Raw genomic sequence first — 13735 nt, forward strand, 5'->3', positions numbered from 1 at the left:
CAAATAGAAGACATCCGTAACCCTCCCTGTTTGTGAAAGTGCTTAGACAAATGGTTGAACAAGGGCTGAATAATGATCGGGCAGATCATAATAATGACAATGTTAGACTGCAAAGAAATTTTAGAAGAAGAATTTTGCGTGAGACCCCACTACGAGTGTTAGAAGAGTTTCGAATGCCTTGCGGATTTCTAGTGCGCGTGTTTATCGCGTTTTAAAACATGATCATAGACATGTTTATCATTTACAACCCGTGCAAGGATTGCAACCAGACGATGAAAAACGGCGTGTTACGTTTTGTCGGTGGATTGCTAATGCAACAGCCAACAATCGAGATTTTTTAAATAATGTAATGTGGACTGATGAATCCTGTTTCACAAGATGTGGGATTGCAAACTTTAATAATTTACATGTTTGGGCGCATGAAAATCCCCACGCAATTCGGCCACGAAACTTCCAACATCAATTTAGTGTCAACGTCTGGGTAGGTGTTTATAATAACCATATTTTCGGGCCTTACTTTTTGCCACCACGACTAAATGCAGCAGCGTTCTTGCAATTTTTGGAAGCCGAACATGCCAATATGTGGGATGACATTGATTTAGATTTAAGAAAAAAGACCTGGTTTCAACTTGATGGTTGTCCAGCTCATCATGGTAGGGTGGTAAGAAGTTGGCTAGACAACTATTTTCCTGCTAGATGGATTGGTCGTGGTGAACCAGTCGCATGGCCCCACGATCTGCAGATCTTAATCCTTTAGATTTTCTTGTATGGGGATATTTGAAAGGAAAAGTGTATGAAACACCTGTTCCCACAAGGGATGAATTATTAATAGGGTTAGGAATTATTGTAATGATATAAGGCTGTTCTTAAATACTATTACACGATCAGTCATTCATCGGTCAGAATTGTGTATCCAGCAAAACGGTTCACAATTTCAACAATTTCTTTAATTTTTTTCTTGTATTATTCAGATTAAAAAACATTAATAAACTGAAACATTAGTTAATTTACCTACTTTCTTTCCATAGCACACATTATTATACCGCGTCCCAAGTTGGAACTCTGTTATTTATATTTCGAGTTTCTTGAACAAATAAAATTTTCTAACGCTCAGAAAAATCTCTTTTTTTGATAATTATTAGGCTGAGTCTGGAGGAACGGACCAAACTTTAGGAGTGTATTGCACGCTTGAAAATAATGTAAAAAAACTCAAATGTTGTCCGATTTTCATTTTTTAATTTTTGACAAGAGCTCTTAATAAACGAAGCCGGAAATGTTTAGAAGTTAATAGCAATATTTTCGAACAATCATTAAAATAACGCTGATGATCAATATTTAATGTTGATGTATAAGATTTTGTTTAATTGTAGTTATGCAGTAAGAGTTATGCAATAAAAACTTGTTTTACATTATATTTTAGTGTACAACACACTTCTAAAGTTTGGTCCGTTCCTCCCGACTCACCCGGTATATACAGGGTGATTCAAAAAACCGCTGACAGACTTCTAGAGTAGATAATACATGAAAAATTAAGATGAAAAGTGCCTCGTCGGCGAGATATAGCGGATCAAAGTTTCTTTAAAATTAAACACTATCTGCTATAAAAAGCACTTTTTTAAAAATATTGTCTACGCCATTGCTCTCTTCGCGTGTAAATTGATCAATTATCTATCAATTGGTCTCTTACAAAACTTGGATCAAAGCAATAGTTTTTAAGAAAAACACGTTTGTAGAAAATTTGTTAATTCAATCAAAAATTGTTGCTTTAATCAAAGTTTTGTAAGAGACCAATTGATAGATAATTGATCACTTTACACGAAAATACTGCCCGTTTGATAAAATTAGCAGTGGAGTTGAAAATATTTTTAAAAAAGGGCTTTCTATTGCAGATAATGTTTAATTTTAAAGAAACTTTGACCCGCTATATCTCGTTAAGGAGGCATTTGCGACCCCATGTATATTAAGACTTTTCATCTTAATTTTTGATGTATTACCTGCCCTAGAAGTCTGTCAGCGGTTTTTTGAATCAACCTGTATATGTTTTAAATAAAAAGTTTACTTTTTCTATCTATTGACTCAATAAATTTAATACTTACAGAAATTATTTAATTTTCCGAACACGTTGTAATTATTTTTTCAAATTTTAACACATGCGCATTGGTTATTTGTTATTCTGGTCTCTCGAGCAAACAAAAAGTATAACCACTTTTCCTTGCAATTCAACCATTATTTTGTAACTTTTCATTGTAACGTCGTAATTGTAATTTATTTTGGTTAAGTTCAGTTTTGAACGCCAACTTTTTCTAATGACAAGTAAGTTAACGACAAGTACTTTTTAGTAGTAAGTTTATAACAAATCTTAGTCATTAATTGTAGCGCTTCTGAAGATGACCTTATAAGGCCGAAACATGTAAAGCGCGATATATTAACTATAAAACCGGTACAAAAGTACAAAATTTTATCATTGATATTTTTAAATCAAATATAAATTTTTAAAACTACTGGTAAAATGTATTTTGTAATCAATATTGACCAAATATTAATAGTGCTAGATTAAAAAAAAAATCCTCTTTCATATCCCGTAATGAAAATGGGGTAAAATTTAAAATCTACACAAAATAATTGCAATAAATTTAAATCTTTAGATCCGTTTCAGGGATTTTTCCATAAACCGTTTATAATGATTTTATCACCTATATCCGTTACTTTACAGACACACTGTATATGGTAATGCGTAGTACTTCACGGATGGAGAAGTATGTGTTGTTGACTGAGTCTGCCGACAGGAGACTACGACAACACACCGAAGATGTCAGGTGAGATCTTGGCGAAAAGATCTTTCCAAAGAGAACCAACAGGAAGAATGGATGAAATCTCGTATCGACCACAACAACACATGTATACACAGGGTGATTCTCAACCTATATGCATAAACTTGGGAATTTATTCCTGGAGACAAATAATGGGTAATAGGTGAAAAAATTGTAGTAAAAGATTTTTAGTTTCATAGATATCCGATATATGCGACGACATTTAGATAAGGAAGAATGGACAGGTCGAGGTAGTCTTGGTACTCTTGATTTCTATTTTTGGGGTCTCTTAAAAAGCATAATGTACGTCACCGAAGTTAATATTGAGTAAGGATTGCGAAATCAGATACAAACTGCTGCCGAGACAATCCGTTAACACCCTGGTTTAGGTCGCGCTATCATATCATCTCCAAAGCGTACAGTCTTTGCTTCCGGCTATCATCTTACACAGCAACACCAAACTATCTCATCTATTTAGAACTGATACCACCACACTTATTTCATCTTCTCCAAAAAAAAGTTTACATACATTTGAGTGTGTCGCTTGCTCACGTTCTTTTGATTGCAAGAGTTGTGCACACAAATGAATGCCTACATAAGATGCAGAATGACATGTACGGATCATACAACGTTGAGAGCATCAAAAAGAATCAGATAGAACTACAGCGAAAAAACGTCAGGCAGCCTTCCTCAGTTTCAAAGTAAGAATAAAAGAATTAGAACAGGTCGAAGTATGTAATGTAAACTATGGTTACACTATGAGTGATTACAAAATCAAGATTGAGTGATATGCAGATGACGCCGTCATCTTGGTTGATACTGAGGATGGCATACAGCGGTTAGCACAGACATTTAACATTGCAGCTGAGGAAGTGAATACTGAGGAACGATTGCGAAATCAGATACAAACTGCTGAAAATACAATTCGCCAACACCCTGGTTTAGGAGGCGCTAGTGGGACATTGTGGATTCCGCGAGCCCAATTGTGTATAGAAAATATTGGAAACAACTTGATTTTAAAGCAAATTTCATTGATATCTAGGAAACGAAAAAACTTTTGCTACAATTTTTTAATCTATTACTCATTATTTGTCATGAGGAATAAATTTCCAAATTTATGGGTATAGGTTGAGAATCACCCTGTATATACACATACATTTTATTTCTTTGTGATCAAACTAGCAATTTTAGGAGAAAATGTCAAGAGACAAAACAGTTGCGTATTGAATCCCTCTATTTAAATCAAGTTTTTAAATAGAAAAATGTAGACGCATTAAAAAGTTTTGATGCAAAGTATTATAGGGGTTGATTTTTTCAGCCCCTTGTAATAACATTTTCGGGTTATAAAAATCGTCAAAAAGTGGCATTTTATTAGAAATAGTTATCTGCCAAATTTCATTCTTCTAAATTCCTCCATAGTGGGTTTATTAAATAAAAACAAATTTTTTTCCCTAACTTTAGAGTGCTAACTCGGTGGGGAAGGGGTTTTGAACAAAAAGTTATATGAAAGACCCCCCTTAGTTTTTACTGAAAAATCACTCTTTGAAATCTTACGTATCAATTTAGAAACACCTGTATATACATATTTCTTACCTTATTTCCAGGTGCAGTTCCATCAGAATCAGTAGCAACTAAATCATAAATCGCCGTTCCAATAGCAGTATCATCCTCCAACATAATCGGTTGAGGAATAATGGTAAAAACCGGAGGAATATCATTCCGATCCTCAACTTTAACAAGAACTCTCGTCGTACTCCCATTTCCATCCGACATATTTTCCAAAGTTCCAATCACCAAAGTATGCTCACTTTCCTTTTCATAATCCAACCCTCTCGTTGTATAAATCGCGCCGCTACCCTCATCGATCCTAAATAAATCTGTCGGTCCTCGATGAATAACGTACGTAATTTTTTTGATTGTATCCGGATCGTGGGCCATCACATCCGTTACGAAAGCGTCGGGAACGTTTTCGGGTACGGTAGCTTCGTATTGGTCTTTAGAGAAAACGGGAAGTTCATCTTCAACGTCTAAAACGTTAACGGTAACCGTGGCTGTTGCTATCCTCGGATCTAACGCGCCGTCTTTTGCTGTAACGACAAATTGATAATTTTTGGTTGTTTCGAAATCGAGAGCTTTATTTGTTGTGATTTCCCCAGTTTGATTGTCGATGTAAAAAGGAAGATCGGTTGGAATCATGTAAGAAACGATCGCGTTGATTCCTTCATCAGCGTCAACAGCTTCGACTTTACCAACGATCACGTTTGTTAATCCTTCTTTTACCGTAAAATTATAAGGATCGTTAATAAATTCGGGGTTTTTATCGTTTATGTCGGTTACTTTTACATTAACGGTAGCTGTGCTTGATAATTTCCCCGCATCTTCGGCTTTTATTATTAATTGGTATCGAGTTAAATCTTCGCGATCTAATTTTCTAATTACTGTGATTACCCCGGATTTTTGCCCGATTGCGAATTGTCTCAAATCGTTTCCGGAAACTATAAAATAAGTTACTGGGTCTTCTTCGGGATCGATTGCCAAAACTGTTGCAACTGTTGAGTTAATCGTAGCACCCTCGCTTACTTCAATATCGTAAACGTTTTGCTCAAAAACTGGACTTTGAGTGTTTGGACCAGGACTTACTGTAACTTCAACAATCGCTTGGCTATATAAACCACCTTTATCGGTCGCTTGGACCGTTAAGCTGTATTGCTCCCCAGCATTTAATTTTCGAATACTTTCAATTTGACCGGTTATTGGGTCAATCATAAATTTATTGTTTCCGTTATTTGAAACGTGATAAATTGAGTAAGTGATTTGGGCGTTTTCTTCTTCGTCGTTGTCGGTGGCTTGGATTTGGATTACTTTTCGTTTTGTTTCTCCGGCTGGGACGGTTGTGGGGGGGATTGAGGGTAAAACCGGGGGGTTATCGTTGACGTCTTTGAGATTAACGGTGATGGAAATTGGGGCGCTTGCTGCAACGCCATGTTTTTCACGGGCAACGATTTGAAAGCGGAATTTTCCTGGATTCGGGGGATCCCGATCCAAGTTGTTTTCGTTGACGGTTAAACGGCCGTTTTTGTCGATGTTGAAGGAAGGGGTGGTTAATTCGAAGGTGTAAATTGGTTTTGGGTCATCTTCGCCCTAAAAGATAATTAATAAAATAAAATTTTTTTAAATTATTAAGTTAATACTAACAAAATCTTTATCGATAACTGAAACCATCACGGGGTCCCCTTTTATATCTAAAACATTCGTCCCAATCGGTGAGTTTTCGTTAACCCAACCCTCTTCGGATGAAAAAACGATTTCCGGTGGATTTGCATCGACTGGTTTCACCGTTATTAATAGTTTCGCAGTGGTGGATCGTTTCGCTTCGGAAACTTCTTGCGCTTTAATGATAACGTTAAACATCTTCGTGGTCGATGTATCGACCGCTTTAATTTGATGGACGCTTCCGGTTTCGGGGTCAATTCGGAAAAATTCCGAATAAGAATTTGGGGTTCCACTCAAAAATGTGTAACGAATCGGGGAGTTTATCGTATCCATGTCGATTGCTTGAATTTTTTCAGGGGATATGTTTAAAACACCGTGTAAGACTCCACTAGAAACCTAAATCAAAGAGAAAATACATTAAAATTCGATATAAACGTTGAATAACAATTAAAACAACTCGGGGAAAACCCCGAGTTTATCTATGAACATTCTATACTCTATTTACTAATTCGGAGGAGTAAAATGAAAAGTTACGTTTCCACAGTGTAATTTTTCAAAGCTATTTTTTTGGCGGGAGTTTTAAAACGAGAGAGGATTTTAAGTAAACTGTAGTTACGAATTTAATTACTTGTTTGTTTAAATATAATAAAAACCATGGCGTACCTATTTACTTTGTCCCACATAAAATGCAAATAACAAATAAAACTAGTCTAATACTAGTACTAGAACTAACACTAGACGGCTGGTAGGTGGTAGGTAGCGCTAGTTAGCATAAAATATCACTAGAACTAAAACCAGAACTAACACTAGACCTTCATGTCTCAATTCTTTGAAAAAAAAAGTTGTATTTTGAAGAGGAATAGAAAATGTCAAATAGAAATTTGGCAATTTAACATTTTTCATAAATAGAACCGTTCAATGATTCTTTTATAACCCCAGAAACTTTCATGTCGCAATTTAAAATGTTTTTTACTTCATCTTCAAAAAACGTCAAATTGATTGCCAATTTACAAATTTTTTTATAAAACGAATCATTCAACCTGGAAACTTTAAATTTGGTATAACCCAATCTCAAATGTTCTTTTATAACCCCAGAAAATCTCATGACTCAATTCTAAATCGTTTTGGAGAAAAAGATTTTTTTACTTCATCTGCAAAAAGCGTCAAATACAAATTTGGCGATTTTTAACATTTTTGATAAAAAGAACCGTTCAACCTGGAAACTTTAAATATGGTATAACCCAACCTCAAATGTTCTTTTATAACCCCAGAAAGTTTCACGTCTCAATTCTAATTCGTTTTGGAGATAACAAATTTTTTTATTACATCTTCAAAAAACGTCAAATACAAATTTGGTGATTTATAATTTTTTTTATAAAAAGAACAGTTCAGCCTGGAAACTTAAAATTTGGTATAACTCAACCTCAAATGCTCTTTTATAACCCCAGAAAGTTTCATTTCTCAATTCTTATTCGTTTTGGAAAAAAAGGTATTATTTTACTTCATCTGCAAAAAACGTCAAATACAAATTTGGCGATTTTTTACATTTTTGATAAGAAGAACCGTTCAACTTGGAAACTTTAAATTTGGTATAACCCAACCTCAAATGTTCTTTTATAACCCCAGAAAGTTTCACGTCTCAATTCTAATTCGTTTTGGAGATAACAAATTTTTTTATTACATCTTCAAAAAACGTCAAATACAAATTTGGTGATTTATAAATTTTTTTATAAAAAGAACAGTTCAGCCTGGAAACTTAAAATTTGGTATAACTCAACCTCAAATGCTCTTTTATAACCCCAGAAAGTTGCATTTCTGAATTCTTATTCGTTTTGGAAAAAAAATGTATTATTTTACTTCATCTGCAAAAAACGTCAAATACAAATTTGGCGATTTTTTACATTTTTGATAAGAAGAACCGTTCAAATTGGAAACTTAAAATTTGGTATAACCCAACCTCAAATGTTCTTTTATAACCCCAGAAAGTGTCATGTTTCAATTCTAAATCGTTTTGGAGAAAAACTTTTTTCTACTTCATTTTCTACAAAAAACGTAAAATAAAAGGTTGCCAATTTATAAAATTTTTTATAAAAAGAATCGTTCAACCTGAAATCTTAAAATTTGGCATAACCTAACCTTAAATGTTCTTTTATAACCTCAGAAAATTTCATGACTCAATTCTAAATCGTTTTCATGCACCAGTCACTCGTATTGATGAATAACGTTGTTTTCGATTACAGAACCCATTTTGGCCATTTTTTGAGTTGTCAGTTTGACTGGTTTGGCCAGGTTTGACAAAGTAATATTTTTGATTGCATGTTTGTATTGTGTATAGAGGAAGAGTTGCTAGCGATTTGAAGAAAGAGCGATTTGTTATTGTTGCTTTATAATAAGTACTTCGATTGATGTTATAATCAGTCATGGGGAAGCAGCATTGGATAAATACAATAAAATTAAAAGGAAAAGATGTGGTATAAATGATATTAAAAAAATTAAAGAATAAAGTCTTTGTTATTCATTTAAAGACTTTTTAATACACCCTGTACCAAATAATAACTTAATACCTAGTCATGTTTTTTCGATGTTTTCTTTTTTGGAAAACATTGTAAACGACAAAATTTAAATGTGTTTAAAATTTTGTACAGTTTGTAAAGTTTTGTCGCCGAGCAATGTTTTCGTAAAAAAAACATCGACAAAACTTTCAAATAACAAATTTAATTTATATTTCCCGCCTGCCTATGATTTCAGCGCTGTAGGTGACAGTATCCAAAACTAATTGCGCATTTCAATCAAACCTTTGATTATATATAATATGGATTGAGCCAACGAGAGAGATAGCTTGCGCAAGGTGATCGAACCGAGATAGACATAGAAGCGTACTGACATATAATGGGCGTGCGTTAATTTTGGCGGTAAATTTAAAACAAAATTAATAAATGAAAAAAGAATAAAATAAAATAAAATTTCCTTATTATTTATAATACTTACAGGTGATGTGAAGCTGTATTATCGCGAACTTTGCACACGAAACAATACATTTTTAAACATAACGGTGTGACTGGCTGTGACACAACAAAACGATAAACGTCAAATGGAAGAGGTTTGACACTTTTGTGCGCATGCGCCCGTCTGTTTAGTACCGTTTTTTGTCTATCTTTGTTACACTTTCACATTATCGCTTTCCATCTGCGTCTATTCACCTTGAGCCACATTTTTGTTAGTAGATATATTCAGTTAGCTCAATCCATATTATATATAATCAAAGAATCAAACGTTTATAGTTGCCTATCTATATAACAAATATATTATATCTAATCTATGATCGTTTTGGAGAAATAGTATATTGTTTTATATGGAAGAGAAGCAGTGCTTTTTATGGCGTGGTCTGTCGCTTAGCGACGAACGCAGTGAGTCGCTAATGACAGATGAGCCGTTAAAATTGTGGCGTGTCCGACAGTTTGCCGGACGAACGAAGTGAGTCCGGCAATGACGGACCAGCCACAAACGAATCTGCTTCTCTTCCGAATAAAACATAGTATTTTTTCTTCAAACGTTGCAAATAATACGGCGCTAAAGTGAAATGTTCTTCAACGTTATGGCGCTAAAGTGAAATTTACTTTAGCGCCATAACGCTGAAGTACTTTTTTGCTATGTTGATCTTAGCAACCGTCGTTATGCAACAATGACTTACTTCTACCGCGAGTAAACACGACAACAAAGTTGTCATTTAATGACGTTTGAAGAAAAAAGATTTTTTTACTTCATCTGCAAAAACGTCAAATACAAATTTGGCGATTTTTAACACTTTTTATAAAAAGAACTGTTCTGCCTGGAAATTTAAATTTTGGTATAACCCAACCTCAAATGTTCTTTTATAACCCCAGAAAGTTTCATGTTTCAATTCTAAATCGTTTTATAGAAAAACATTTTTTTAATTCATCTTCAAAAAACGATAAATTAAGATTGCCAATTTATAAAATTTTTTATAAAAAGACTCGTTCAACCTGGTATCCTAAAATTTGGCATAACCTAACCGAACAGCATGGTTGGCATAACCAACGACGCTAGTTAGCATAAAATATCAGTATGTTGCATGAGCGTAGCCAGAGAGGGGCAAGGAGAGGCCACTTTTTTACAAAAAAATTAACTCTTAATTACAAATTGACTGCACCACGGTCAATGCGCGACATCGAAATTTCAGTATAGTTGGCTTGAGAAATATTCACCATGTCTGGTATATTCAAATCACTTAAAGGGAGCTTCGTGTTTATACTGTGTGATGTTTCCTTCTACTTCGGTTCAGGGAGTTCAAGGTTCTTTAGCTTTATGCCCTTTTATTCGATGTAAGCATATGCATGAATACGACAAGAACCATATTGCAAGTCGATGGCATTTGGCAGCAGTCAAAGTTGCAATATCCTTGAAACAATCGACAAATTTTTACAAAGAGGAGAATTAGACCCACAAAAATGTGTTGGGCAGGGATACGACGGATGTGCGACAATGGCCGGCAAAGATGGTGGTGTACAAAAGATAATAAGGGAAAAGTATAGAAAGGCCTTGTTCTTTCATTGTACAAGTCATAGGTTAAATCTAAATCGCGTCGCTGAGATTCGTAACACAGTGTCCACTATAAAAGACATAACATTTTTCGAGAATCCGTTTTAAGGAGAAAATACGCTCCAAATATACCAGCTCTGTGCAAAACAAGATGGTCTCAAAAATACCGAAGTATTTCTATCTTCATGCAAAACTTCTTAGGAATCGTACATGGTCTAGACTATAGAGAGACTCGCAGAGGAAGGAAACACTGCTACAAGAAAGACAGCCTTTCAACTGCATTGTGCTACCACGAAACCTGTATTTATTATCTCCACCTGCATTATATCTAAGTACTCTGCTTTACTGGAACCTGTTGCAAATGTTTTGCAGTCAAAGGGTTTAGATCTCCTGCAACGTACGAACCACATTAAGAAAATTGTTGATGTAGTGAAAGTTCATCGCCAAACTACGGATGCCATTGTGAAAGATCTGTTTGCTTCTGCCAATAGGATTGCGGAGGAAATACAAATAGAACTTCATCCATCCAGAATAGTAAAGCACCAGAAGCATCGTGCAAACACTCTTGCAGATTCACCTGCTGGACTCTTTAACGTCAGCGTTGGAGAACACATTTTCTGTAGAAAACGTACCGGCCTTTTCTATATTATCCCTACATCCTTATTGTATGCTAAATTTGAAGATTGAAGATTTTAAGCAGAGAGCAAAATCTATTGTACGACCTGAAAGAGCTTCAGTCTGAAACTAAATTATGGTATCATGTGTGGGCTGAGAAAAACCTTGGTAGACAGATCTTAAAAGATCTGGAAATGGTTGAAGTGATTAAAGAAGCTAATATATTCTTTCCCGGCATAAAAAATGCTTTAATGATCTCAATAGCGCAGCCTTGTTCTCCAAGTACAATAGTAAGATCATTTAGCACATTAAGACGTGTCAAAACATGGTTAAGATCTACAATGGACGAAAACCGTTTAAATGGACTATGTTTAATTAGTGTGCATAAAAATCTTGTGTCGGAAAAAAAGAATGAGATAGAGTTAGAAGTCATACAAACATTTTCTGAAAATCCTAAGCGATTAATGTTATAAATAAAGTATGTGTTGTTTAATTTAACGACTCTTCAATTCTTGAAAACCTCCCACTCCTGCCCCGGTCATGCAAGTCTCCAAGATGTCAACTCTAATTCGCCCCCCCCCCCCCCCAGACCAAATTCTGACTACGCCCATGCTATGTTGCATATTTTTATTGAACTAAAACTAGAACTAACATTAGACCTAGAACTAGAAACAATCCGATGTTGCCGGCCGCCTAGAAACATTCGGATTGGATCTTGTTCTAGATTGTTAGTTTTAATGATAGTAGTAGTGTAAAACTAGAATTAACACTAGACCGAGAACTAGAAACATTCGGGTTTAGCCGCACGTCTCTCAAGACGGCTAAACCCGAATGATTCTAGTTCTATGTCTTGAGGTAGTTCTGGTGGTAGTGCTAGTGTAAAACTAAAACTAACACTAGACCGAGAACTAGAAACATTCGGGTTTAGCCACACGTCTCTCAAGACGGCTAAACCCGAATGTTTCTAGTTCTCGGTCTAGTGTTAATTCTAGTTTTACACTACTACTGTCATTAAAACTAACAATCTAGAACAAGATCCAATCCGAATGTTTCTAGGCGGCCGGCAACATCTCGAATTTTCCTAGTGTAATTTTTGCTTAAAACTGACCAATAGCAACCCTTCTTTTTGGCGCTTCAATTTGAAAACACTTCATTAAAAAATAGAGTATACACTGTTCGAAGTTCGTTCTAACGAGATCCGTTATAAGGAGGTTTTTTTGTAATAAATTATTAAAAATAAAATATTTACCGAGGCTGTATATTCTGGATTAATACAAGCTCCATCAGAAAGCATACATCCTTTATAAATAAACGAAGGATTTTGATCGTCGTCATCTTTAATATTAACGGTAAGAATGGTGGTTGTTGATAATCGATGTGATTCATTTCTTGATTTATCCTTGAAAAAGAGAAAAAAATTAAAATTGATGTTTTGAATTTCTAATGCAAAAATTAAAAATAAAAATAACACTGACCGTCGCCACTATCGTGACGTAATATCGTTGAGTTTTTTCGTAATCCAAAGTTCTATTCACGGTCACCTGTCCTTGATGGGGAAGATTAATGGCGAAAAAACCGTAACCATCGGCCGAACTAATTCTGTTATAATCCAAATCATTGGTGCGTGTTTCATCGGATCCCGGAATTATTGAATACTCAACCAAGCCGTTTACTCCGGAATCTTTGTCTTTTGCCAAAACGTTTTGGAAAATCGTTGTTCCAATTGGTGCTAACTAAAAAAATAAGAAAAATTAATTAGTAATTTAAATCCACGTTTCAAAACTATTTAATTGACATTAAACGAACAATTTTCTCTCTCATTCTAGCACACGTGCAAAGATTTCTAACGGTAGAACTCTCGAGATTTCTACTCGGGGCAAATCTAACGGAATTCCAAACGTGTATCTTGGTTTCTTGGTCGTTGAGATATTTATGTTAATGAGAATTGTGTCACCGAGATCTTGAATCGGAGTTCGTTATGTGTTACTGGGTTAAAAGTTATGAACAACGATTTATTAATATGATTTATAAAGTCTGGTTTCAATTTCAATGCTATAAATTTACCTCGGAGATGCTGGTTTCGTATGGAGTATTAATAAATTCCGGCGCATTATCATTAACGTCGATTAATCGTACGATGACCGGATATTTTTTTCGCTTGTGAGTGCTTTTGACGGTGCAGGCCACTTGAAAAACGATATGGGACAGGTTGTCTTCGTCTCGATCAATCGGCGATAAGAGTCGCAGGCTTTTCCCGGTGAGGTAGAAAATGGGTGGTCCTTTTGGAAATTCCAAGTCCAAAAATATGTCGACGTTGGGTTCGCCGAAAATTGGGAGGTCTTTGGGGATCGTTTCTTGTGTTATTGCTAAATTACATAATTATTAATGTTAATATAATTTAAATAATGCAGAATAACTCACAAATTCCCCTGCTTTCTTCTATATCCAAAATTATGTTACTTTGCCCATTTTGAACTTCACAAAAACCTAAAAAATAGAAATTTAATATTTAATTTTGCCAATATGGGCCAAAATAT

General features: G+C 34.9%; 1 protein-coding gene across 1 annotated transcript in view; it reads right to left on the reverse strand.

The window, feature by feature from the left end:
• Nucleotides 1–13735, reverse strand: part of LOC111418639 (cadherin 99C) — a 46870-nt gene that overhangs the window by 11928 nt on the left and 21207 nt on the right. Inside the window, exons 3-8 of the mRNA XM_023051262.2 lie at nt 13620–13685; nt 13263–13564; nt 12674–12931; nt 12448–12597; nt 6006–6419; nt 4404–5951 (exon numbers count right to left, since the gene is read on the reverse strand). Of these exons, the coding sequence (XP_022907030.2) occupies nt 4404–5951; nt 6006–6419; nt 12448–12597; nt 12674–12931; nt 13263–13564; nt 13620–13685 (2738 nt within the window). The remainder of the gene's footprint in view (nt 1–4403; nt 5952–6005; nt 6420–12447; nt 12598–12673; nt 12932–13262; nt 13565–13619; nt 13686–13735) is intronic.

The sequence above is a fragment of the Onthophagus taurus genome, chromosome 3, assembly GCF_036711975.1.
Source record: "Onthophagus taurus isolate NC chromosome 3, IU_Otau_3.0, whole genome shotgun sequence".
NCBI classification, from domain to species: domain Eukaryota; kingdom Metazoa; phylum Arthropoda; class Insecta; order Coleoptera; family Scarabaeidae; genus Onthophagus; species Onthophagus taurus.